Below are 25,154 nucleotides of genomic sequence, written 5' to 3' on the forward strand. Positions count from 1 at the left end.
TTAGCAACTCATTAAACCCCAATTGCCTCAGCAAAAAAAGAAAATTAGAAGTGGACAAGGGGAGCCCAGTGAAGCTATAACAGTGAAGAAATAACAAAAAAGATTATAAAGAATGAAAAAACAGAACAAAATATGATACGTCTCATAAGAAAAATGACAGATTTGGAGCACATCAAGAAGAGAAAATATAAGAATAACCACACTGCCTGAAAGTTGTGACTAAACAAGGACTTTGACACAATAATGCAAGAAATAATCCAAGAGAGGCAGCTAGGTGGTGCAGTGGATAGAATACCATCCCTGAAAGTAGGAGGACCCGAGTTCAAATCTGTTCTCAGACATTTAACACTTTCTAGCTGTGTAAGTCTGGGCAAGTCACTTAAATCCAATTGCCTCAGCAAAAAAAAAAAAAAAAAAATCCAAGAAAATTGTCTCTTTTTAACAATGAGATGATTCAGGTCAGTTCCAATAGTCTTGTGATAAAGAGAGCCATCTGCACCCAGAGAGAGGACTGTGGGAACTGAAGGTGATTCACAACATAGCATTTTCACTCTTTTTGTTGTTGAGTACATTTTGTTTTCTTTCTCATTTTTTCCTTTTTGATCTGATTTTTCTTGTGCAGCATGACACTGTGGAAATATGTATAGAAGATCTGCACATGTTTAAAATACACTGGATTACCTGCCAAGTAGAAGAGGGGGTGGGAAAAAGAGAGGGAAAAAATATGGAACACAAGGTTTTACAATTGAATGAAATAAAAGAATTTGAAATAGAACAAGAATGTTGAAAACTATCTTTGAATATATTTTGAAAATAAAGTTATTAAAAAAAGAAATAAAAGGTAGTAGTAAAAGAGGAATTTACTTAAGACTTAAAATTTGTAAATGAAGCAGTATATTTCCACTCTTTTGCCTTCCCCTTTCCCTCAAAGATAAGTTTTATTCTTCCTTTCTTATGAATCTTCACCTCATATATTAATCCTTTGCTTATCCTGCCCTCCCTCTTAAATTAGTCTTCTCCCCCTCTTTTCCTATTTCCCAATTGAATTTAACATATTTCTATTCCATAATCTTTATTTATGCAATTTGTGTTTTACTTTTCTTTCTTTGGTACAGATGAAAAATGAGGTTTGTGGAACATTCTTTCCACTTCTTTCTTCATGTATGAAAACTTTTCATCTAACACACTATAGAGATTTCCTTCTCCTTAAATCTTCTTTCACCCCCAAAATGATCCTCTATCCTTCTCATTTCTATCTTCTCCTAAGATCATCATACATAGAAAAACCATACCTATAACTTCTGTGTCTCATTTATCTATTTTAAAGGGTCTTGAAGACTTTAGGGTTCTGAGAAGATATTGTTTCTTCCCCTTATTCACATATTAACAATTTATCATAAGTGTGTACTTTCTATTTTTTTCTTTATTCCTGAGTTTACATTTCAATGTCTACTCAGTTCTGGCTTTTTCATAAGGAATATTTACAAGTTTATTTACTTTCAGGCAGTAAATGATGGATTCTTTCTATTTTTACTTTAACCTATGATCCTAAGAGATTCAAGTTTTCGTTTATGATTTCTGGAAATATAGCATTTAATCTTTTTGTTAATCATGAATTACAAGCAGCATAATTAAGATTAACTCTTCATAGTTTTCAAAGTCAAATTTTTTATTAATCAATTATACAATAGAGCAGAAATGAATTGAACCAGCTACATCCAGCGAAAGAACTCTAATCAATTATAAATTTCCATATCCAAACAATCATCTTTTCACAGAATATTCTGAAAACTATTTCACATGGCCATTCTAAATTAGCTAATATATTATAAACAATATTATTCATTTCTGGTCAGACCTAATTTTATTCTATGCTATTTTCTTAAAGACTTAACTACATTTCCATTCTCCACAAAAAGGAACATGGAATAAAAGGGTAGTATTGTTAAAAATCCAGTTAAGTATTGTTTTATCCCTTATGTATATTAGAATATGAAATCTTCTAAGTTGAATATGCACTGCTGTAATGAGACACCTGCATTTTCTCTTTATGTCTTAATTCCAGCTCTATGACTTTTGAGTGTACAGGATAATATAATACAGAAAGATCTCTTAACTAACATTTTGGAGACCTAAGTTCAAATCCTGGGTCCAATAATAATTATTAGCTAAATGACCATTACCAACTCAGAGTCAATTCTTTTTTCAATTGTAATATAATGATAATATTTTAACTACTTACCTCACTGGGCTGTTATAAGGAAGATGCATTCTTAACTTCAGAGCCCAAAAATAGATATGTTATTACTGGGAAATTTCCTTAAGTCACCTGGGTTTCAGTTCTTTAACTATAAAATAAAGGCAGTTAGATGAGATGATCTATAGTTCTTTCTAGGTTAAAAATTCCATAATTCAATATTTACAAAGACTGGATTCATCCCATCTAACTGTATACTGAAATGATCACTGGCTTTGAGTCAGAAGACCTATATTCAAAACCCACTTATGATATTTACATTCTACATGACCTTGAACAAGTCACTTATTCTTCTTTTACCTCAATATATGAGATAAAAATTAAGGGTTTGGATTCCATAGCCTTTGAAGTCTCTTCTAGCTCTAGATCTATGATCCTATCACTACAAAAATACCATAAATGACTTTAAATCTTGGCTTCATTTAAAGTGGAAATCAACATTTATATAAAAGAAAAATTTGTTCAACAAAAATCTTAAATTACTTAGAATATACCTTCACTCCATTATTTCTACCTCTGTGTTTAATTCAAAAGAAACACAAGGAAATGTCCCGTGGTTGGCACATATTTAATCCAGCTATCTATAATATAGTCATAATTAAAAGTTCAAAGACAATAAATAAACCAGTCCTGGCTCTCAAGTGGTTTATATCCTAAAATGCCTTTACCTGCAAGGACTTAGGTATGTTTTGAATGCTACTTTGATGAATCTGCAATTTCTTAAGTATGGTCATTCCTTCTATGCCTTTTTATATTATATAATTTTTATCCATATTTTCTCAAAAATCCCCCAGATGATATGGTGATACCTATGTGCTAAAAGTTATCTTTTTATCTTAGAAATAGTAACATATCACTTAGATTATCCATGTGTGTATCTGATAGAGGAGATTCTTTGCCTCAATTGCTACTTAGCCTTAATCACTGAATGGGTGTAGCTCAGTCAAATTGAGACTTCTAGCTTAAAGAGGCCAAGGTCTCCCATTTCATCCAGGGCCATTTCTTGCCACAAATGGTTCTAGAGGAGAAAATGAGGTAGGTAACCTTACATAGCCCTCCTCACTTAAATCCAATTCACTTGCATGTCATGGCACCACCTCCATAATATTATGGTCCTCTTCAAGAACAAAGGGCAAACAACAACTTTTCTGGTCATACATACTTCAATGGATCCATGATCTCTCTTACCAGTATGAGTAGCCTATCTATGTCTTTCTATATTCACCTAAGATACTCTCAATTAATACAAAACACTCCCAGAAAATTTTTAGAGGTGAAACAGGAAAACGTGTAACTGATTATGCCTTCCTAATTATCTTTTCAATAAAAACCCTCCATGATCTTTTCTATCCCTTTGGAAATCTTATACACTCTGAGATATTCTGAAAGGACAATATCAGAATGCCTTCAAAATTATATACCATTCTTTCAACACATCATCTTCTTTAAGTGTCATTTGTCATTTCTTAAAAAAATACATATAAATCTCATGTCAATTTCTCTCTGCAGGTTCTTCTTTTCAATGTTTTAAAGCAACACTGCTCATAGTTTTCCACCATCCCCTGCAATATTTCACAAGTACGTTTGTACTCTAAACAGGAATTAATTAACCTTAGCTTCCATGTGTCTACAAGCAAGGAGAACAAGTGTTTCCTTACTTTTCAGGCTCTTTTGGCCTCCTCATTGTTCCAAATGTTTGTATTAGTTATATTTTTAAAATAAAAATGCTGTTTAAACAGGTTTGATTTGTTGCCTGGCTAGGAAAACTCATTTGTTAAAGGAACAACATGAACCAAGAAGACTGATCTCCAAACTTGCACTAAAGCTAGTTGTATCAGAATATAAGTTCTAGAATGACAGAAGCCAAAAAAGTAATACAGGCTCATGGATGAGTTATCTATTATCTGAAGAAAGGGGAAAAGCTCATCATCAAAAGATCATCCAGGAGGTAATGTGTCTTTAAATAGAACAACTTGGGAAGACCATCTAACTGAGGTACATGATCAATGTGAATCAATATAAGAAGTATCCACATCAATTAAATCACAGGTCACTGTGTAGCAGTTAACAGATTTACATAATCAGTCTGAAACAAAAAGATATTTCTAATTAGCCCTCCTCAGTTAAACAGAACACCTCACTGATCAAGCAGATGTTCTTATTTGTATGTATAAAATATTTATACATATTATATATAGTCTCATTAGGATCACTAGAGAATAGATATTTCACATATATGAATATCTGCTATATAATCACTTGAGGCTTATAAAACTGTTTTCTTAAATTATAGTCAATATACTCTATACAACATATATTATGTGTCACAATGAGTCCTATAGATCTGTTTGCCTTGGGAGCCAATTAGCTTCAGACTAATTACTATCTTAAGTAATTTGTCACTTCTCCATGACTATCTTCAGGAGAACCCTATCCAGCTACTTCCCTTCCTAAATCTAGTTCTATCTAAAAAATCAGAAAAACAATTATGCTTAGTAAGTAAAAAGATTAAAGTCCACAAAGCTTTAGTGCATAGACTTTATGATATACCTTTTAGCTGCTCTGAAGCTTTGTTGATTAAATCTTACTTCCCAAAGTACTATATACTTACACAAGTAAATCCAAGTACATAAGTGAAATTCATATGCATCATGTGCTGGCATATGTCAAATACACAAACATATACACTTTATATACTATATATAGTATACTACATATACACATATAAATAATGGTCCTCCCTTTAACAAACAAAAAAAATCTTTACAAATCTAAAGGTTACCACTTTTAACATGAAGCACTATTCTTCAAGGTATTTATCTCTAGACAAAACTTTTAAAACTTTTAAAATGCAAACAGATAGCTTCATTATTTATTTACCACTAATCAAAATTAGTAACAAAATCTTAATAAAGCTATTTTTAAAGAAATACAATATACTTTCAAAATCACAGAACCCAAAACTAGAGAAATCAAAGGTCTGTTTTAACAGTCATGAATAACAGTATGGATAAACTAATGGCATCATGAAGAACTGAGTTCAATTCAAAGACTTACCAGTTGTGTAAATTTTTCTGAGTCTAAAGCAACTCTCTTAAATCTAAGTTATAGATGTGCTCAGATCTGCTATTGATAAGATCTAAAGTACCAAGCCAGGTATATATAGTCAAGGATATTATGTCTTTAAACCTCACAGAATTACAATTAGAGGTGGATGGGATTTTCTAGTCAAGACAAGGATTTGTAAGAGCCTATCTATATCAAGCATTTGTTAAACTCTGGGATTATAAAGAAAGGCAAGAGTTTCTGCTTTCAAGGAGCTCACAGTCTAATAGGGGAGACAACATGCCAACAACCACGTACAAACAAGATGCATATGAAATAAAGATAAATTACAAATAAACTCAGAAGGAAGGCACTAGCATAAAGGGGATTCAAGAAAAGTTTACTGCAGAAGGGGAAATTTTAAATTAGCCTCGAAGGAAGCCAAGGAAGTCTAGAGGCAGAAATGAAAAGGCAGAGAATTCCAGGAATGAAAATCAGTCAATAAAAATACTCAAAGTTAGGAGGAGTGTCTTGTGTGTAAGGAAGAATAAAAGAGGCCACTCTCACTAACTTTTAATGCCAAACATGATGATTTTACTTTTGATCCTGAAGATGATAGGAAGCCAGTAAGTTTATGAAGAGAGGGTGTGACATGATCAGACTAGCATTTTAGGAACATCAATTTGAGAGCTGGGTGGAATCTAAAGAGGAAAACAAGTAGACAATTTCAATAGGCATTATGTGATTAGACTGTACTAGGATGTCAGCAGTCTCAAAAGAGAGAGCAGTATATATGAGATGTTAAGAAGATTCAGCAACAGATTAGATATAAGGAATGAAAGTAAGGAGCAGAAGATGACACCAAAGTTGTGAGCTGGGGTGATTGGGAAGATAGTGTTAATTTCAAGAGTAATAAAATCAGAAAGAGGAGAGAGTTTGGGGAAAAAAGTTCCATTTTGATTATATTAAATTTAAAATGTCTACAATTGGAGAAATAATCCTGGAAGTCAGGAGAGAATTTAGGGCTAGAGAAGTAGGTTTGAGACACCAAGCAAAATATAGAAAAATACAGTAGCAGAAAAGAGCTCAGAACAAAGCCATAGTTAATCCATAGTGAATTTCACCATGAAGTGGATGAAAATCTAGCAAAAGAGCTAAGGGACAGCTGGGAGAAGAACCAAGGGAGAAACTCCCCTAGTATGGGATCATCAACATCCTAATCACCCTGGTTTGGTAAGCTCAGAGTTAATTTCTTTAATCTTCATTCTTTTTTCTTCAGTTTTTAATATTCCAATCAGTTGCCAACTGATTATATTCTACCTATCTATTTCTTTTTCTTCTCCCATTACAAAGACCTAATCATTTCTCCCCTAGTCTACTATAATATCTCTATAATTATTCTCCAAGTTTCCTAAATCTTTTCCCTAATCCATACTCCATTGGACTCCTTAAATAAATTTTCCTTGGATACAAGTTTGACCATATCAACCTCCTGTTCAAAAAACTCTTCAATGGTTCCCTATTACTTCTGCACGATAAACTTCTCAGTCTGGCATTTAAAGTCCTCTACAATCTGACTCCATCCCACCTTTCCAGATTTATTTCACATCACCACCCTCCTTCTACTCTATGTTACAACTAAGCTGGGCTACTAGTCGGTCTTTGAACTTGGCACTTCTCTCTGCATGCCTTCACATAGTTGTCTCCCATCCCTAAAATATATTCCCTCATCACAACTATTTCTTAAAATTCTTCAAAGTTCAGGTTCCACTACTTACAATTTCTCGAGTCTCCTAGTTCAACTCCATTGGTATAGTTGCTACTAGTCTCTTTCTCTAATTATATTTTGTTTTCTTATTTATATGTTTTATTCTTTTGGCAGACTAAATTCCTTAATCACTAAGCTCAGAAAGAACAAGTTATGCCAGACAAAACTTGTTTTTTTGACAGGGTTACTAGAAAATTAGTTTAAGGAAATTATTGTTGACACAGCATACTTGAATAATAAAGTATCTTCATTCTGACCTTTTCTTTTGGGGGGAGAGGGAGTAAGAATAAACACTTTAAAAGGAAATAAATACTTTAAAATATCTGTAATATTTCATTTCACTTTTATTTGCATTGTCATATTTACTCCCATGCCATAAGCTTTTGTTTCTTCAGTTTCTTTTGAGCAACTTCCTCTTCAAGTTTAGGAACAATTTTGCTCCTTTTCAATAAGTACCATCTCATACTGTTGGTGGAATTGTGAACGAATCCAACCATTCTGGAGAACAATTTGGAACTATGCTCAAAACAGTTATCAAACTGTGCATATCCTTTGATTCAGCAGTGTTACTACTGGGCTTATATCCCAAAGAGATCTTAAAGAGAAAGGGACCTGTATGTGCAAAAATGTTTGTGGCTAGAAACTGGAAATTGAATGGATGCCCATCAATTGGAGAATGGCTAAACAAATTGTGGCATATGAATGTCACGGAATATTATTGTTCTATAAGAAATGACCAGCAGGATGATTTCAGAGAGGCCTGGAGATACTTACATGAACTGATGCTGAGTGAAATGAGCAGGACCAGGAGATCATATACTTCAACAACAATACTATATGATGATCAATTCTGGTGGATATGGCTGTCTTCAACAACGAAATGAACCAAACCAATTCCATTTGTTCAATAATGAATAGAACTAGCTACACCCAGTGAAAGAACTCTGGGAAATGAGTGTGAACCATTACATAGCATTTCCATTCCCTCTGTTTTTGTCTGCTTGCATTTCTGATTTCCTTCTCAGGTTAATTTTACATTATTTCTAAGTCCTATCCTTTTGTGCAGCAAAATAACTGTATGGATATATATATATATATATATATATATATATATATAGTGTACTTAACATATACTTTAACATATTTAACATGTATTGGTCTACCTGCCATCTGGGGGAGGAGGAGGGAGGAAGGAGGGGAAAAGTTGGAACAGAAGGTTTTGCAAGGGTCAATGCTGAAAAATTACCCATGCATATATCTTGTAAATAAAAAGCCATAATAAATAGATAAATAGATAGATAGATAGATAGATAGATAGATAGATAGATAGATAGATAGATAGATAAGTAAGTACCATCTCAATATGGCAAGGAGAAAAGGAGAACTCATATATGGGTTAAATTGACTATGAGAGCTGTAAGTACAGCGTCATTTTTTGGGAGCCTTGTTAATCTGGATATGCTCAATGACAAGAGAATCCACATCCAAACCCTTCAGTTCCATGTTATGCTTTGTATTTTTAAGCATATTCAGCAAGAACTCAGAACTTTTTTGGGGGCTGACTTTCTTTTTTGAGTGAAGTGATATTCAGTTCTCTGTCCCCAGTCGTCCAGCCTTAAACAAGGCTATTTCACCTTACTATAGCATTGTTTAAAATTCCTATATTTTTCTATATTCTACATTTACATTGTTTCTATATTAACAGAATTAGTGACAATTGAGAATCACTTATATTCAAGTAGAAAGTTGTGAACCACAGATAGAGAAAGTTATATGTATAAAAGTTAAAAAGCTCTTACACAAATGAATCCTACCTCAACAGAAAATAAGCAACTTTTAAGAAGTATATATATTCAAGAGCACAGAATTTAAAACACTGAAAATGTAACATACCTAATTTAAGTTGGATTGCTTCATTGGTATTACACTTGTACTCTGCCAGCTTCTTTTCCATAGCACTCTTGTATTCCACTAAAAATTTTTCCACTGCACCAAAACCTATGGGAGAAGGAAAAGGTATCAAAAGAATTTGGTTAGAAGTTATTTGAATGCTAAATAAAATTATAAGAATAATATTAGGAAAATTAAAGTTTAAACACAAAATCTTAATCTTAAATTATGTAAATACAACAATACAAGAAATTAAAAAAATCATATCTTTTTATCCAATAATCACCTCATTAAGAATCTACCATGTAAATGTTGCTTTAAAATAAATAGCATTTATATAGATCTTTAAGGTTTGCAAGACACTTTATGAAATAGTAGCCATGTGATCCTGGGCAAGTCAGTTAACCTCTGTTTCCTTCAGTTTCATCTGTAAAATGGAATAATAATAACACGTACATAGATTGTTTTGAGTATCAAATATAAGAGTAATTGTAAATGACATAATAATTGTAAATCTCTTAACACTGTGCCTGACACATAGTAAGCATTATATAAATATCAGCTATTATCATCTTCATTATGACCTGTGATTATTTTCCTTATACTACCCTGTGAAGTAAACAGCATAGTTTACAGATAAGAAAACAGAGATCCAGAGAAGTCAGTGACTAGGTTGGGGGGTAAAAAGGAATCCTTTTATCAGAAGGATTCAAACTTGACCCTCTTTAGGTACAAATCTGCTGCACTTTTCCCTAATCAAAGATGCTTCTCATCAGGTCTATAACCTAAGCCTGTCTAGCTAGCTTGGCAAGACCTACTAGTATTTGTGTTCTTTTGGTATGATCTTTGAAGAAGAGATAATATTGCTAAATTAAGGTAATTCCTACAGTAAGCTGGATAGCTTGGCTGCAATTTTGGTTTAAGACTAGATGTAAAAAAGTTATTTTCCATACCTGATTAATAGAACAATGACTTTATTACAATTGCTGCCAATGAAGCAGAATTTCATTATTTTCAATGCACCACTACACTCAAAATACTTAACTATCTATCTATCTATCTATCTATCTATCTATCTATCTATCTATCTATCTGTATGTATGTTTTTTCCAATGTATGCAGTTCTTAGGATTTTTAAGTATTATGAATAAATGAATGAATAAATGAAAATGAAAGGCAAAAAAGCTTCAAAAAAGTCCATAAATCCTATAACAATATTAGAGAACACTAACAAAAACAGTTGGAAGCACAGTAAATATAGCCATCACAGCCTGGAATCAGGAAGACCTAATTCAATTCTAGCCTCAACCACATTAGTTGCATGACCTAGGCAAGTCACTTTACCCTCTATTTGCCTTGGTTTCCACTAATGTAAAATGCATTTTGTAGTTGTTGTGAAGATCAAATGAGATATTTTATTTTTCTAAAATGTGCTTAACATAAAACCTGAAACACAGTTAATGCTATATAAATGCTTATTCTCCTCCTCTCTGTTAAGACACCATCCTTTTTTCTTAAGAGGCTATAAAAGAATAGAATGAATAAACTAGGAAATAGTACTACTAGGTTCTGCTTCTCATCACTACTTTTGAAAAGCATATGAATTGAGATAGAGATTAATCATATTAAAATTCAAGAAGTTGATAAATCTTTCTGTATAACCTTGATTTTTTTTAAGTCTATGTTGCCCTCTATGCATAAGATAAAACTAGATAAGCTGCAAGTATCAGTAAAACCCCTTTGTAACAAAGATCATGTTATAGTGATATTTGTACTTGTACTGCAATACCTGGTCTCCTGATTCCTCCTAACAATTAAAGCTAAACAAAAGTAGAAAAAGTGCTCCCACTTTCAAGAGGTTCAAAGATTTAGAACTGGAAGGAAATTTGATGATCATTTATCAAGTCCAACTCCTTTATATTACAGATGAGAAAACTGAGGTTTAGAGACATTAAATGACTTGCTTGTGGTTACAGTGGTACTGAGGTATAATTTCAACTTTGCTCCTAACTCCCCATCTCATGTTCTCTCTCCTACACCAAGTTACAGGTTCTTGTTCTCTTAAATTAAGCCTTCAAGAAAAGATTGGATAATCACTTCTTGGCCACTTTTCTGTAGCAGAGATATTTTTTTCAGGTAAAAATTGTACTAGATGGCCAAAACACTTCCAAGTCTAAAATTCTATGATTGTCTCTGAATCCAAATTCTGTCACTTAACTGGCAGACACAGGTCTAATATCATGTTTTTCATATCTCTACCTAGAATGCTTGACTAGATTTTTTTCTTTATTGTTTTTGTTGTTTTTCAGGACCTTTTTGTGACCTTTTGAGAAAGATACTCAAATGGTTTGCCGTTTCCTTCTCCAGATGAGGAAACTGAAGCAAACACAATTAAGTGACTTGTCCAGTGATTTCAGAAAGGCCTGGAGAGACTTACATGAACTGATGCTAAGTGAAATGAGCAGACCAGGAGATCATTATATACTTCAACAACAAAACTATATGATGATCAATTCTGATGATGTGGCCCTCTTCAACAATGGGATAAACAAAATCAGTTCCAATAGAGAAGTAATGAACTGAACCAGCTACACCCAGTGAAAGAACTCTGGGAGATTACTATGAACCTCTACATAGAATTCCCAATCCCTCTATTTTTGTCCACCTGCATTTTGGATTTCCTTCACAGGCAAATTGTACACTATTCCAAAGTCCGATTCTTTTTATACAGCAAAACAATTGTTTGGACACCTATACATATATTGTATTTAACTTATACTTTAACATATTTAACATGTATTGGTCAACCTGTCATCTGGGGGAAGGGGTGGAGAGAAGGGGAAAAGTTGGATCAAAAGGTTTTGCAATTGTCAATGCTGAAAAATTACCCAGGCATATATCTTGTAAATAAAAAGCTATAATAAAAATAAATAATAAATAAGGTGACTTGTCCAGGGCCACATAGCTAATGTTAGAAGCCACATTTGAACTCAGGAAGAGTGGGGTCTACCTGATTTCAAGCCCAGAGAGCCACCTAATGGAATCCTTTGACTCAGAGGAATTAAGATTTCAGATAGGACAGTCAATAAAGAATCAGAGGAAGGACTGAGCTATCTCTAAACTGAACACCAAGGGAGAAGTAATGATCTAATTAGAGGTGGAGATTCACACTCACTGGTGGGGATAATGAGCTCAAGATAACTTGTGACTTCTGTAGTACTCAGTCAATGGGACATCAGAAGAGGAACTTGCATTTTGGATATTAAAAAAGACAAATATTTATTCCAGGTGTTCCTATTCCACAGGATCCCCACTTCTGCAGTTTTAAAACATTTTAAACTTTTAAACATCACCTCTCTCAAGTCCAGTGGTGTTATTTCTCACATTTTTTATTCACCTTCAAGCTCCATAACATTTGTCAAGATTCTACCCATCTAATTCATCCTTCTCCAATCATGCCCACCCCCCCAAAGTTCAAGATAATACCAGCCTTATTGATCAAAAGCTTCTTTGTCTCACCATACCCTACAGAATAAATTATAAATTCGAGGGCAGCTAGGTGGCGCAGTGGATAGAGCACCAGCCTTGAATTCAGGAGGACCCTTGAGTTCAAATGTGGTCTCAGATACTTAACACTTCCTAGCTGTGTGACCCTGGGCAAATCACTTAACCCCAGCCTCAGGGGGGGGAGGGGGGGAATTATAAATTCTCTTCAATTTACAAATAAATTTATACAATCATTACATTGCCTATGGACTTATTGAAAATCTTCTAATTAATCTCTGTACTTCATTCCTTTTCAGTCTATCCTATACATATGCCAAAGTGACTTTTCTAAAGTACAGGTTCCAGAGATTCCCAATTACCTTTAGGACCAAATACAAAGTTCTTAGTGTAGCCTTTAAAGCTCTTCACAATGTGGAGCCTTCCCACCTTTCTAATGTCTTACATTGTACTCTTCCTTCCACATAATACAATATTGATATGCTGCAAAGAACATAGCACCTTGTCATCTCTAATCACTGTACTTTTGCAATGGCTAACCCTCATCCCTGGAATGTTTTCCCTTCTCATCTCAAGACTCTTAGAATTCCTGGCTTCCTTTAAGCATTATCTCAAAATAGAACCATCTGCAAAGGGCCTTTCCCAGTCCCCCCAGCTATTAGAGATCACCTTCCAATCTACTTTTATGTACCTAATTACATATTGTCTCCGCTATTAGAATGTAAGCTCCTTAAAGGCAATGAACTTATTTTTTTTCCTATGTATTCCCAGCACTTAACATAGTGTCTGGTACTCTAAGCACTTAATAAATGCTTGCTGATTAATTGATAAAAATCACTACATTCATTTATCTAGTCTACATAGAAAAAAGGTATAAAAATTCATAACTTTGACTTAAAATTATCTAGTACTTACAGTAGCATTTTAAATAAAATGAATGCTAAATATCTCCTGATATTCATTATTCATCTTTGTAAGTGCTTAAAAATATTACAGAATATTAAAGTGTGGAGTTTTAAATTTTTATGAAGGTTTAAAAAACTGTATGGACATAACTCTTATGCACAAAAAAAAAAAAAAAAGCACACCATGACTAAATTGTGAAATAGCAGAAAAATTTATGGTATATGAATATGTTCGAATATTATTGTACTATAAGGAATAGTGAATGTGAAGCTAGGGAAAACATCATACAAAGTGATAATGAACAAGACAAAAACCAAGACTATTCAAATCTACAATCACAAAAATGAATTCAACTTCAAATAACAAAATTCAAATCAAAATTGATTATTAATAACTTGCAAAGAAAGCATATACCTCTACCAATTATTTTAACAAATAGAAAACAGTATAGTATTATATTACTATCCTTTATAATCAAGCTATTTTACTTAGCTATTTTAAGTTCAATTAAATTAAATATTTGAGAATCTGGTATATGTAGGGCACTATAGTAAATGCTATGGGTAGATACAAAAATGTTAGATCTCATCTAAATGTGTCGTGATTAAAAGAACATGGGTCATACAGATGAGTTAACATAATATCACATTATTATAAGAACTGTGACTATGACAATAAGTCAATATAATAATTTCACACCTGAAAAATTTTATACTTTATCATTACATGTCTTATATGTATATGTATATTAAAAGTAAAACAAAAATCTGTCAATATAATCTTGGAAAGTATAGTTTTAATTACTTAAAAAGATGCCAGTCACTTAATCCCAACTGCCTCAGCAAAAAAAAAAAAAAAAAAAAAAAAAAAAAAGATGCCAGCCTATACTTATAGCTGTAGTACAATGTAGCTAGAAAAGTCTCCTACATGTAGCAGACATTCAAATATTTGCTAAATAAATATAAGAATCTCCTGTTTCAAAAAGTAATAGAAATTCTTTTTATCTGGATAGTAAGATATTGCAACTTAATGTATTTTGCAAAAGATAACTATAAATCACAAACTAAAGTTTGAAACATTAGATGACACATTAAATACTATATTATCTAAAGCCTTTGGTTTCAATTAGGGGTAAATCTTCTAAAAGCATATTCTGAAATCCACAAATATTTCCATATCCTTTAATATTCTTGCACATATAGGAAATGGAAACTGAATGTATGCCTTATCAGCAGGGGAATGGCTAAATAAGTTATATGGCATAAGAAAGTAATGATGTATTATGGTTCTATAAAAAATGATGAGTTGTTTGATTTCAGAAAAGCCTGGAAAGACTTAAGTGAACTGATGCTGAACCAGGAGAACAATGTAAACAATAACAAGATTATGTGATGATTAACTATAATAAACTTGGCTCTTCTCAACAATGCAGTGATTCCAGGTAATTCTAATAGACTTGGGATGGAAAATGCCATCTGTATCCACAGAGAAAACTAGGTTGGTTTCTTTCTTTCTCATGTTCCCCCCCAACCTTTTTGGTCTAATTTTTTTTTTTTTTTTGCATCACAGGTCAAATATGGAAATATGTTTAAAAGGACTGCATATGTTTAATCTATACTGAATTGCTTGCTATCTATCTTAGGGGAGGAAGAGGTAATAGAGAGAGAAAAATTTAGAATACCAAGTCTTATAAAAATAAATAATGAAAAATATCTTTACATGTATTTGTAAAAATAAACTCCTATTTAAAAAAAAAAAATTCTTGCACACATCCTCACATAAATCCTCCACAGGGCATCAGTCTTTTAAGATTATGTAGGCAAATCTATTGTTATGTGAAAAAGTGCTCTAAATCATTACTGATCAGAGAAATGCACATTAAAACAATTCTGAGGTACCATCTCATACCTTTCAGGTTAGCTAACATGACAGGAACAGATAAAACTGGGGTACTAATGCATTGTTGATTAAGTTGGGAAATGATCCAACCATTCCGGAGAGCAATTTGAACTATACCAAAGGGCTATCAAACTGTGCATATCCTTTGATCCAACATTGTCACCACTGAGTCTTATCCCAAAAAGAGCATAAAAGAAAGAAAAGGACCTACATATTTGTAGCAGCTCTTTTTGAGGTAGAAAGGAATTGGAAATTGGGTGAATGCCCATGAGTTGAAGAATGGCTGAACAAGTTATGGTAAATGAATATAAAGGAATATTATGTACTAAAAGAAATGATGAGATGATGTGGATTTCAGAAAAACCTGGAAAGATTTATGTGAATTGTTGCTGAGTGAAGTGAGCAGAACCACAAGAACATTGTACACAGTAAGGGCAAGATTATGTGATGATCAAGTATGACAGACTTAGCTCTTCTTAGCAATGTAATGATCCAAGACAAATTCAGTAGACTTGGGATAGAAAATGCTGTCTGTATCCAGAGAGAATTATAGACTAAATGCAATTGAAACATATTATTTTCACCTTTCTTTCTAATTTGCTTTTTCTTTCTTGCAGTTTTACCCTTTTGTTCTGGCTTTTCTTTCATAACATAATCTGACTAATATGGAAATGTTTAAAATGACTATACATGTATAACCTGTATCAGATTGCTTGATATTTTGGTGAGAAGGAAAAAAAAAATTGAAATTCAAAATCTTACAAAATGAATGTTACCATCTAAAAAAAAATAAACAAAATAAAAAGGATTATATAGGCAATAGTGTAGCAAGTAGGCTACTATTACTTGTTCTTATTACATAACGACTAAGTTCTCCTTTTAGAATTAAATATCTTTGGTGATGTTTTATGTCTTTTATGTACAATTCATTGTTGCTTAATATGCCATAACCTATTTACATCCCTCTTATTACTCCCTCTCATGCTACCTATAATTTTGAGTCTGGAAAATCTATAGCCATGATTCTTAACCAAGTGGCACCATCTGAAAAATACTAGTATTAAAAAGATGGGTTTTGCTTTAGGGAAGAGGCTTGAGGTTACTGGAAGTACTGTTCAATTTCCTAAATGCTACCTAGATTATTTTCCTCCTATTCACTTCTGGGTTGTTTATTGTTCATCTGCTATGTTTCTCCAATACTCAAGTATTTCATTCCCATAGTCTCTATCCAACTCAATTCAATAAACATTTATCAAACAATGATTCAGTGTTAAGCACTGAATGGAATTTTAGATTACAAAGATAAAAATAAAAACACTCCCATCTCTCAAGAATATTACATTCTACCCCATAAAGAGGAAGCGGTTAGCAGACTGGATTAAAAGTCAGAATCCTACTATATGTTGTTTACAGGAAACACACCTGAAACAGAGTGATACATTCAAACTAAAAGTAAAAGGGTGGAGCAGAATCTACTATGCTTCAGGCGAAGCCAAAAAAGCAGGGGTAGCCATCCTCATCTCAGATCAAGCAAAAACAAAAATTGATCTAATTAAAAGAGATAAGGAAGCATTATATCCTGCTAAAGGGTAGCATCAATAATGAAGCAGTATCAATATTAAACATATATGCACCAAGTGGTGCAGCATCTAAATTCTTAAAAGAGAAATTAAGAGAGCTGCAAGAAGAAATAGACAGCAAAACTATAATAGTGGGAGATCTCAACCTTGCACTCTCAGAATTAGATAAATCAAACCACAAAGTAAATAAGAAAGAAGTCAAAGAGGTAAATAGAATACTAGAAAAGTTTGATATGATAAATCTTTGGCGAAAGCTAAATGGAGACAGAAAGGAGTATACTTTCTTCTCAGCAGTTCATGGAACCTATATAAAAATTGATCATATACTAGGGCATAAAAACCTCAAAATCAAATGCAGTAAGGCAGAAATAGTAAATGCATCCTTTTTAGACCATAATGCAATCAAAATTACATTTAACAAAAAGCCAGGGGAAAATAGACCAAAAAATAATTGGAAACTAAATAATCTTATACTAAAGAATGATTGGGTAAAACAACAAATCATAGACATAATTAATAACTTCACCCAAGAAAATGACAATAATGAGACATCATACCAAAATGTGTGGGATACAGCCAAAGCAGTAATAAGGGGAAGTTTTATATCTCTACAGGCCTACTTGCATAAAAGAGAAAGAGAGGGCCAACAAATTGGGCTTACAACTAAACTTACTAGAAAAGGAACAAATTAAAAACCCCCAGACAAACACAAAACTTGAAATTCAAAAAATAAAAGGTGAGATTAATAAAACTGAAAGTAAAAAAACTATTGAATTAATTAATAAAACTAAGAGTTGGTTCTATGAAAAAACCAACAAAATAGACAAACCCTTAGTAAACCTGATTAAAAAAAGGAAAGAGAAAAAATAAATTGTTAGTCTTGTAAATGAAAAGGGAGAACTCACCACTAATGAAGAGGAAATTAGAACAATAGTTAGGAGCTACTTTGCTCAACTTTATGCCAATCGATTCCATAACTTAAATGAAATGGAAGAATACTTTAAAAAATATAGCTTGCCCAGATTAACAGAGGAAGAAGTAAGTAGCCTAAATAGTCCCATCTCAGAAAAAAGAAATAGAACAAGCTATTAACCAACTTCCTAAGAAAAAATCCCCAGTTCCAGATGGATTTACATGTGAATTCTACCAAACATTTAAAGAACAACTAACTCCACTGCTATATAAACTATTTGAAAAAATAAGGATTGAAGGAGTCCTACCAAATTCCTTTTATGACACAGACATGGTACTGATACCTAAACCAGGTAGATCGAAAACTGAGAAAGAGAACTATAGACCAATTTCCTTAATGAACATTGATGCTAAAATCTTAAATAAGATATTAGCAAAAAGACTTCAGAAAATCATCCCCAGGATAATACACTATGACCAAGTGGGATTTATACCAGGAATGCAGGGCTGGTTTAATATTAGGAAAACTATTAGTATAATTGACCATATTAATAATCAAATTAATAAAAACCATATGATCAGCTCAATAGATGCAGAAAAAGCATTTGATAAAAATCCAACATCCATTCCTACTAAAAACACTTGAGAGTATAGGAATAAATGGATTATTCCTTAAAATAATAATGAGTATATATTTAAAACCTTCAGTAAACATCATATGTAATGGCGATAAACTAGAACCTTTCCCTGTAAGATCAGGAGTGAAACAAAGTTGCCCACTATCACCATTACTATTCAATATAGTACTAGAAACTCTAGCCTCGGCAATAAGAGTATAAATAAATTGGAGGAACATGGGATGGTTTACCTCTCAGACTTGTGGAGGAGGAAGGAGTTTGTGTCCAAGGGAGAACTAGAGACCATTATTGATCACAAAATAGAACATTTTGATTATGCCAAATTAAAAAGTTTCTGCACAAACAAAATTAATGCAAACAAGATTAGAAGGGAAGTAACAAATTGGGAAAACAGTTAAAGGTTCTGATAAAGGCCTCATCTCCAAAATATACAGAGAATTGACTTTAATTTATAAGAAATCAAGCCATTCTCCAATTGATAAATGGTCAAAGGATATGAACAGACAATTTTCAGATGATGAAATTAAAACTATTTCCATTCATATGAAACAGTGTTCCAAATCACTATTGATCAGAGAAATGCAAATTAAGACAACTCTGAGATATCATTACACACCTGTCAGATTGGCTAAGATGACAGGAACTAATAACGATGAATGTTGGAGGGGCTATGGGAAAACTGGGACACTGATGCATTGTTGGTGGAGTTGTGAAAGAATCCAACCATTCTGGAGAGCAATCTGGAATTATGCCCAAAAAGTTATCAAAATGTGCATACCCTTTGACCCAGCAGTGCTACTACTGGGCTTATACCCCAAGGAAATACTAAAGAAGGGAAAGGGATCTGTATGTGCCAAAATGATTGTGGCAGCCCTTTTTGTAGTGGCTAGAAACTGGAAAATTAATGGATGCCCATCAATTGGAGAATGATTGGGTAAATTATGATATATGAATGTTATGGAATATTATTGTTCAGTAAGAAATGACCAACTGGAGGAATACAGAGAGGCTTGGAGAGACTTCTGGAAATGGATATCTTCAACATAGAGAAGAGCTAATCCAATTCCAATTGACCAATGATGGACAGAATCAGCTACACCCAGAAAAGGGACACTGGGAAATGAGTGTAAACTGAGAGCATTGGGTTTTTTTTTTTTGTTTTTGTTTTGTTTTCTCTTCCCAGATTATTTTTATCTTGCGAATACAATCCTTCCTTTGCAACAACAACAACAAAATTCGGTTCTGCACATATATATTGTACCTAAGATATACTATAAGATATTTAATATGTATGGGAATGCCTGCCATCTAGGGGAGGGGGTGGAGGGAAGGAGGGGAAAAACTCGGAACAGAAGGGAGTACAAGGGATAATGTTATTAAAAAAAAAAAAAAAAAAACTACCTATACATATGTACTGTCAAAGAAAATGTTATAATTATAAAAATTAATAAAAAAAAATTACATTCTAGAACTTAGGGTCACTTCCAAGTCAAGATGGGGACAATGGAGAAGATTTTTTTTTTTTTTTTTTTTTTTTTTTTTTTTTTTTTTTTTTTTGGCTGAGGCATTTGGAATTAAATGACTTCCCTAGGGTCACACAACTAGAAAGTGTTAAGTATATGAGACCACATTTGAACTGAGGGCCTCTTGCCTTCAGGGCTGGTGCTCTATCCACTGCCTCACCTAGCTGCCCTGAGAGAAATTTTTTTAGAGGGCTAAAAGAAAAAAATTGTGGGAAGATTCTGCCTCCAATTCCAACACTTTCTATTATGCTTTGCTGCTTCTCACATAACACTTTATTTTTGCAATTTTTTAAATGCAGTTATACAATTGTTACAGTCAAAGGTTCTGATAAAGGCCTCATTTCCAAAAAATATAGAGAACTGACTCTAATTTATAAGAAATCAAGCCATTCTCCAATTGATAAATGATCCAAATGATAAATGATCATGAATGGATATGAATAGATAATTTTCACATGAAGAAATTGAAACTATTTCTAATCATATGAATAGATACTCCGAATCATTATTGATCAGAGAAATGCAAATTAAGACAACTCTGAGACACCACTACATATCTCTCAGATTGGCTAAGATGACAGGAAAAGATAATGATGACTGTTGGAGGGGATGTGGGAAAACTGGGACAGATACACTGTTGGTGGAATTGTGAACGAATCCAAACATACTGGAGAACAATTTGGAACTATGCTCAAAAAAGTTATCAAACTGTGCATACCCTTTGATTCAGCAGTGTTACTACTGGGCTTATATCCCAAAGAGACCTGTATGTGCAAAAATGTTTGTGATAGCCCTTTTTGTAGTGGCTAGAAACTGGAAATTGAATGGATGCCCATCAATTGGAGAATGGCTAAACAAATTGTGGCATATGAATGTTATGGAATATTATTGTTTTGTAAAAATGACCAGCAGGATGATTTCAGAGAGGTCTGGAGAGACTTACATGAACTGATGCTAAGTGAAATGAGCAGAACCAAGAGATCATTATACACTTCGACAACAATACTATATAATGATCAACTCTGATGAATGTGGCTCTCTTCAATAACAAGATGATCCAAATCAGTTCCAATTGTTCAGTAATGAAGAGAACCAGTTACACCCAGTGAAAGAACTATGGGAAATGAGTGAGGACCACAACATAGCATTTCTACTCCTTCTGTTATTGTCTACTTCCATTTTTGTTTTCCTTGTCAGGTTATTTTTATCTTCTTTCTAAATCTGATTTTTCTTGTGTAGCAAAATAACTGTATAAAAGTGAGGTAAAGGCAGTATCATCTATCTTTGAAGCCAAGCTTGATCAGTGTAATTTTGAAGAATTCAGTTTTATTTTATTTGTTCTTTTACTTATATTACCACAGTAGCAATTATGTATGTTTATTGTTTTTCTGGTTCTGCTTATTTCATTTGCATCAGTTCATCAAAGCCTTTGTCTACATACAGCATACTGATTATTCCTTTTAGCACAGTAACTTATTACATGTATAAATTTGTATGTATGTATCAATTTGTTTAAGATAATCCTTAGTTAAGAAGCATAATCTATTTTCAGTTCTGTGCTACCATGTGGAATATTGTTTATTTTGGTAAATTATGGGACCTTTCTTTTTATCAATGTCCTCCAGATATATTCCTCGCAATGGAGATTTATCATGTCAAAGGACATGAATGTGTCAGTCACTTTTCAAATTGCTTTCTAGAATGGTTGGACCAATTCACAAAGTTATCAATAAGGCATTCGTTTGAATACCATTTCGTTTTTTATAATCTCTCCAAAAGTGACTTCTGTTTATGTAGGTTTTGCCAATTTGTTAGTTTTAAGGTAAAACCTTGGAGTTGTAATTTGGATTTCTTATAAGTATAATTTGGAGTATTCTTCTATAAGGTTGTTAGTCATTTACAATTCTTTTGAAAGCTGTTTGTTCATATCATTTGATTATTTCTCTAGTGGAAAATGGCTTTTGGTTTTATATATTTCTTCAATTTGCCTATATTCAGAGGATTCTCCAAAAGTCTTAGATTTTAAATCCCACTATTCATCAAGCAAAGGCAAATGATCAGATTTATTCCTAATTTTTATGTGTGTAACATTTTTAATACTCACTTTGAATATATTGTGGAATTTGGTCTAAGCTGTTAGTCTAAACCTAATTTCTTTTAGACTGTTTTCCAATTTTCCTGAAAATTCTTTCCCAGGATTCAATTTAAAAGTATTATAACAGTATTACAATGATAATACAGTAATAATAACAGTATAACAATTTGTATCTTGCCATTTCATATCAAAACATTTCTTTCAATGTTTAACACAGTGTTGTGTACATAGTAGCAAGATAAGTATCTACTGAATTTTTTGAACAAAATTTTAGTCATCAAAGATGAATGAAGTTTTTATACATAAAAAACCTAGAATTTTGTACATAATCCTTATTACATAAAAAAAGTTCTATTTTCATAGTAATAGTATCAAAAGGTCTACTTCTAATCCGAGAAATACAAATTTCCAAATATAAGACCCATATATAGGGGAAAAGACCCCAAAATAAAAAATGTATAGGAATATGACTAATTATAATCATAAATATAAGAAAGTTATCTTTTATGACAATATTACCTAAACTAATCTATTTATTTAGTGCTATACCAACCAGACTCCCAAAAAACTATTTTAATGACCTAGAAAAAATAACAAAATTCATCTGGAAGAACAAAAAGTCAAGACTTTCAAAATAATTATATGGATATGTATACATATATTGTATTTAACATATACTTTAACACATTTAACATGTATTGGTTTACCTGCCATCTAGGGGAGGGGGTGGGGAGGAGGGGAAAAGTTGGAATAGAAGGCTTTGCAAGAGTCAATGCTAAAAAATTACCCATGCATATATTTTATAAATAAAAAGCTATAATAAAAAAGTTATCTTTTTTAACTGTTTAATGTTTAAGTTTATTAAATATTAATTATAAATTCCATCCTCTTATTTCCCCCCAAACCTCCATTAATCTTTTAAGATTATCTAATGTTTGATAAAACTATTGGGCTAAGGATTCTTCATTTCATAAAAACTGCTGGGAAAACTGAAAAACTTTCTGACAGAAATTTGGAATAAAGCAAAAATCTCAAATAACAAACTCATTTCAGTCATGTCTGACTCTTCCTTGCCCCCTTTTTGTTTTTTTTGTTTTTTGTTTTTTTAGCAAAGATAATTGGAGTGGTTAGCCATTTCCTTCTCCAGCTCATTTTACAGATGAAAGAGACAAATCTGCCTAGGGTCACACAAATAGGTAAGTGTTGGAAGGCAGAACTGAATTCAGATCTTCCTGACTCTTAAGCCTGGTGTTCTACTCTCTCTGGAACCTACCTGCCCTGAAAATTTTATACAATAAACAGCTGGCCAAATTGATTCATAACCTAGTTTAAAGTCATGTCCCATGGTCAAATTAGAAAAGCCAGGAAGAGAAAACTATTTAAAACTATGGAAAGGGGTCAAGTTAATAAGTTAGTTAATAAACATTTATTAATTACCTACTATTCCAAGGAATGAAGCTAAACTTAGATGATACCAAAGGGAAAAAAAAAAAAAAAAAGAAAGAAAAAGACAGTTTCTGCCCTCAAGGATCACATATGGTGGAGACAATAAGTAAATAAATAACAAGCCATATATAGGAAAAATAAGAAACAATAGATAGAAGGAGATAGAAGGAAGAGAGAAGTTGGGAAAGTGATAGGATTTTAGTTGGAATTTGAAAAATAAAATACTGTTGAGAAAAAAAATAATTAAATTAAAAAGATTGGAAAATATAAAGTTAGGCTATAAATGAAGTTTTGAGTGCAAAAGAAAGCAATAGGGAGCTACAGCTTACTAAACAGTTTACTAAATTGAGGAAGAAGACAGTCTAGAAGGAGGCGGGGGGAGTGACAAGGTAGGACCAATTTAAGAAAATCATTTGGTTACTAAAATATAGGATGGACTGGAATTCCGAAAAACATGAAGCAGGAAGATCCACCACCTTAGGTGTTCTATTAATATTACAATAATTCAGGTCAGAGCTGATAAGACGTATATTCTATTATATATACTATTATATATACTACTGGTGGTAGTATCATAGTATCATCATATCATGATGAAGGTTGGCAACAGATTGGCTATGGGGGCTGGGAAGATCATGTTGTTCTCTTGTATAAACAAGACTTTATACCTCTCTGTCGGCATTTCTCTGCTAGAAACTTTACTTCTCTGTGGATATCTTCAACTTTCAGCTGATCAATGATGTCCCAGAGAAGGAACACTGGGAATTGAATATAAAATATTAGCACTACTGTCAATCTACCCAGGTTACTTATACCTTCGGAATCCAATACTTAACGTGCAACAAGAAAATTGGATTTACACACATATATTATATCTAGGTTATACTGTAACACATATAAAATGTATGAGATTGCCTGTTATCTCGGGGAGGGAGTAGAGGGAGGGAGGGGAAAATCTGGAAAAATGAATACAAGGGATAATGTTATAAAAAAATGACTCATGCATATATACTGTCAAAAAAAATTTATCATTATAAAATTAAAGAAAAAAAAAAAGAAGAAAGAAAGAAACTTTACTTCTCTGTCAGGACTTTGCCACCAAGGAATTAAATCTTTTTATTCATGCATAGCAAAGGACGACTTCCCAATTCCAATAACAAACTTCTTTTACCAGTCTAGCTTTTCAGGTTTGTAAATTCCTTTACAAAGGACCGCCTCACTGCCAGAAAGAGTTCCCACAACTCCCTGCCCTGAGCTGAATCCTAGGGGACTCTAGGAGAGCCAAGTCTCTTCATTTGATTCCCTGACCATCAGGAATTGGCGGGGGAGACTAACCAATGATGAAGCATACTACTCATTTCCTTAGAGGCAATGGACTCAATGTACAGAATGAAATACACATTTCTAGAAATGACCAGGATTTATTTTGCTTGATTATACATATTGGGTGTAATGGTTTTTTTTCTTCCAAATCCAAATGGGATAGGCTATGGAAAGAAGGAAAAAAGGGAGGGAGGGAGAAAGATAAGAAGAAAAGAAAGGAAGAAGGGAAGGAAAAAGGGACAAAAGGGAGAGAGAAGAAAGGAAAGGAGAAGGAAGTTAGTAGGGAAAAGAGGGAGGGAAGAAAGAGAGAGGGGTGGGGGTCAGTGAAACATTTAAATACCCAGGAACAAAAAAGAAGCAAGACTGGA

General features: G+C 32.9%; 1 protein-coding gene across 1 annotated transcript in view; it reads right to left on the reverse strand.

Moving 5' to 3' along the window:
* HAT1 (histone acetyltransferase 1) overlaps window positions 1-25,154 on the reverse strand; it is a 71,540-nt gene that overhangs the window by 41,190 nt on the left and 5,196 nt on the right. The window contains exon 2 of the mRNA XM_074303125.1: window positions 8,964-9,068. Within this exon, the coding sequence (XP_074159226.1) occupies window positions 8,964-9,068 (105 nt within the window). The remainder of the gene's footprint in view (window positions 1-8,963; window positions 9,069-25,154) is intronic.

This window comes from Sminthopsis crassicaudata, chromosome 3 (genome assembly GCF_048593235.1).
Source record: "Sminthopsis crassicaudata isolate SCR6 chromosome 3, ASM4859323v1, whole genome shotgun sequence".
Classification (NCBI taxonomy): Eukaryota; Metazoa; Chordata; class Mammalia; order Dasyuromorphia; family Dasyuridae; genus Sminthopsis; species Sminthopsis crassicaudata.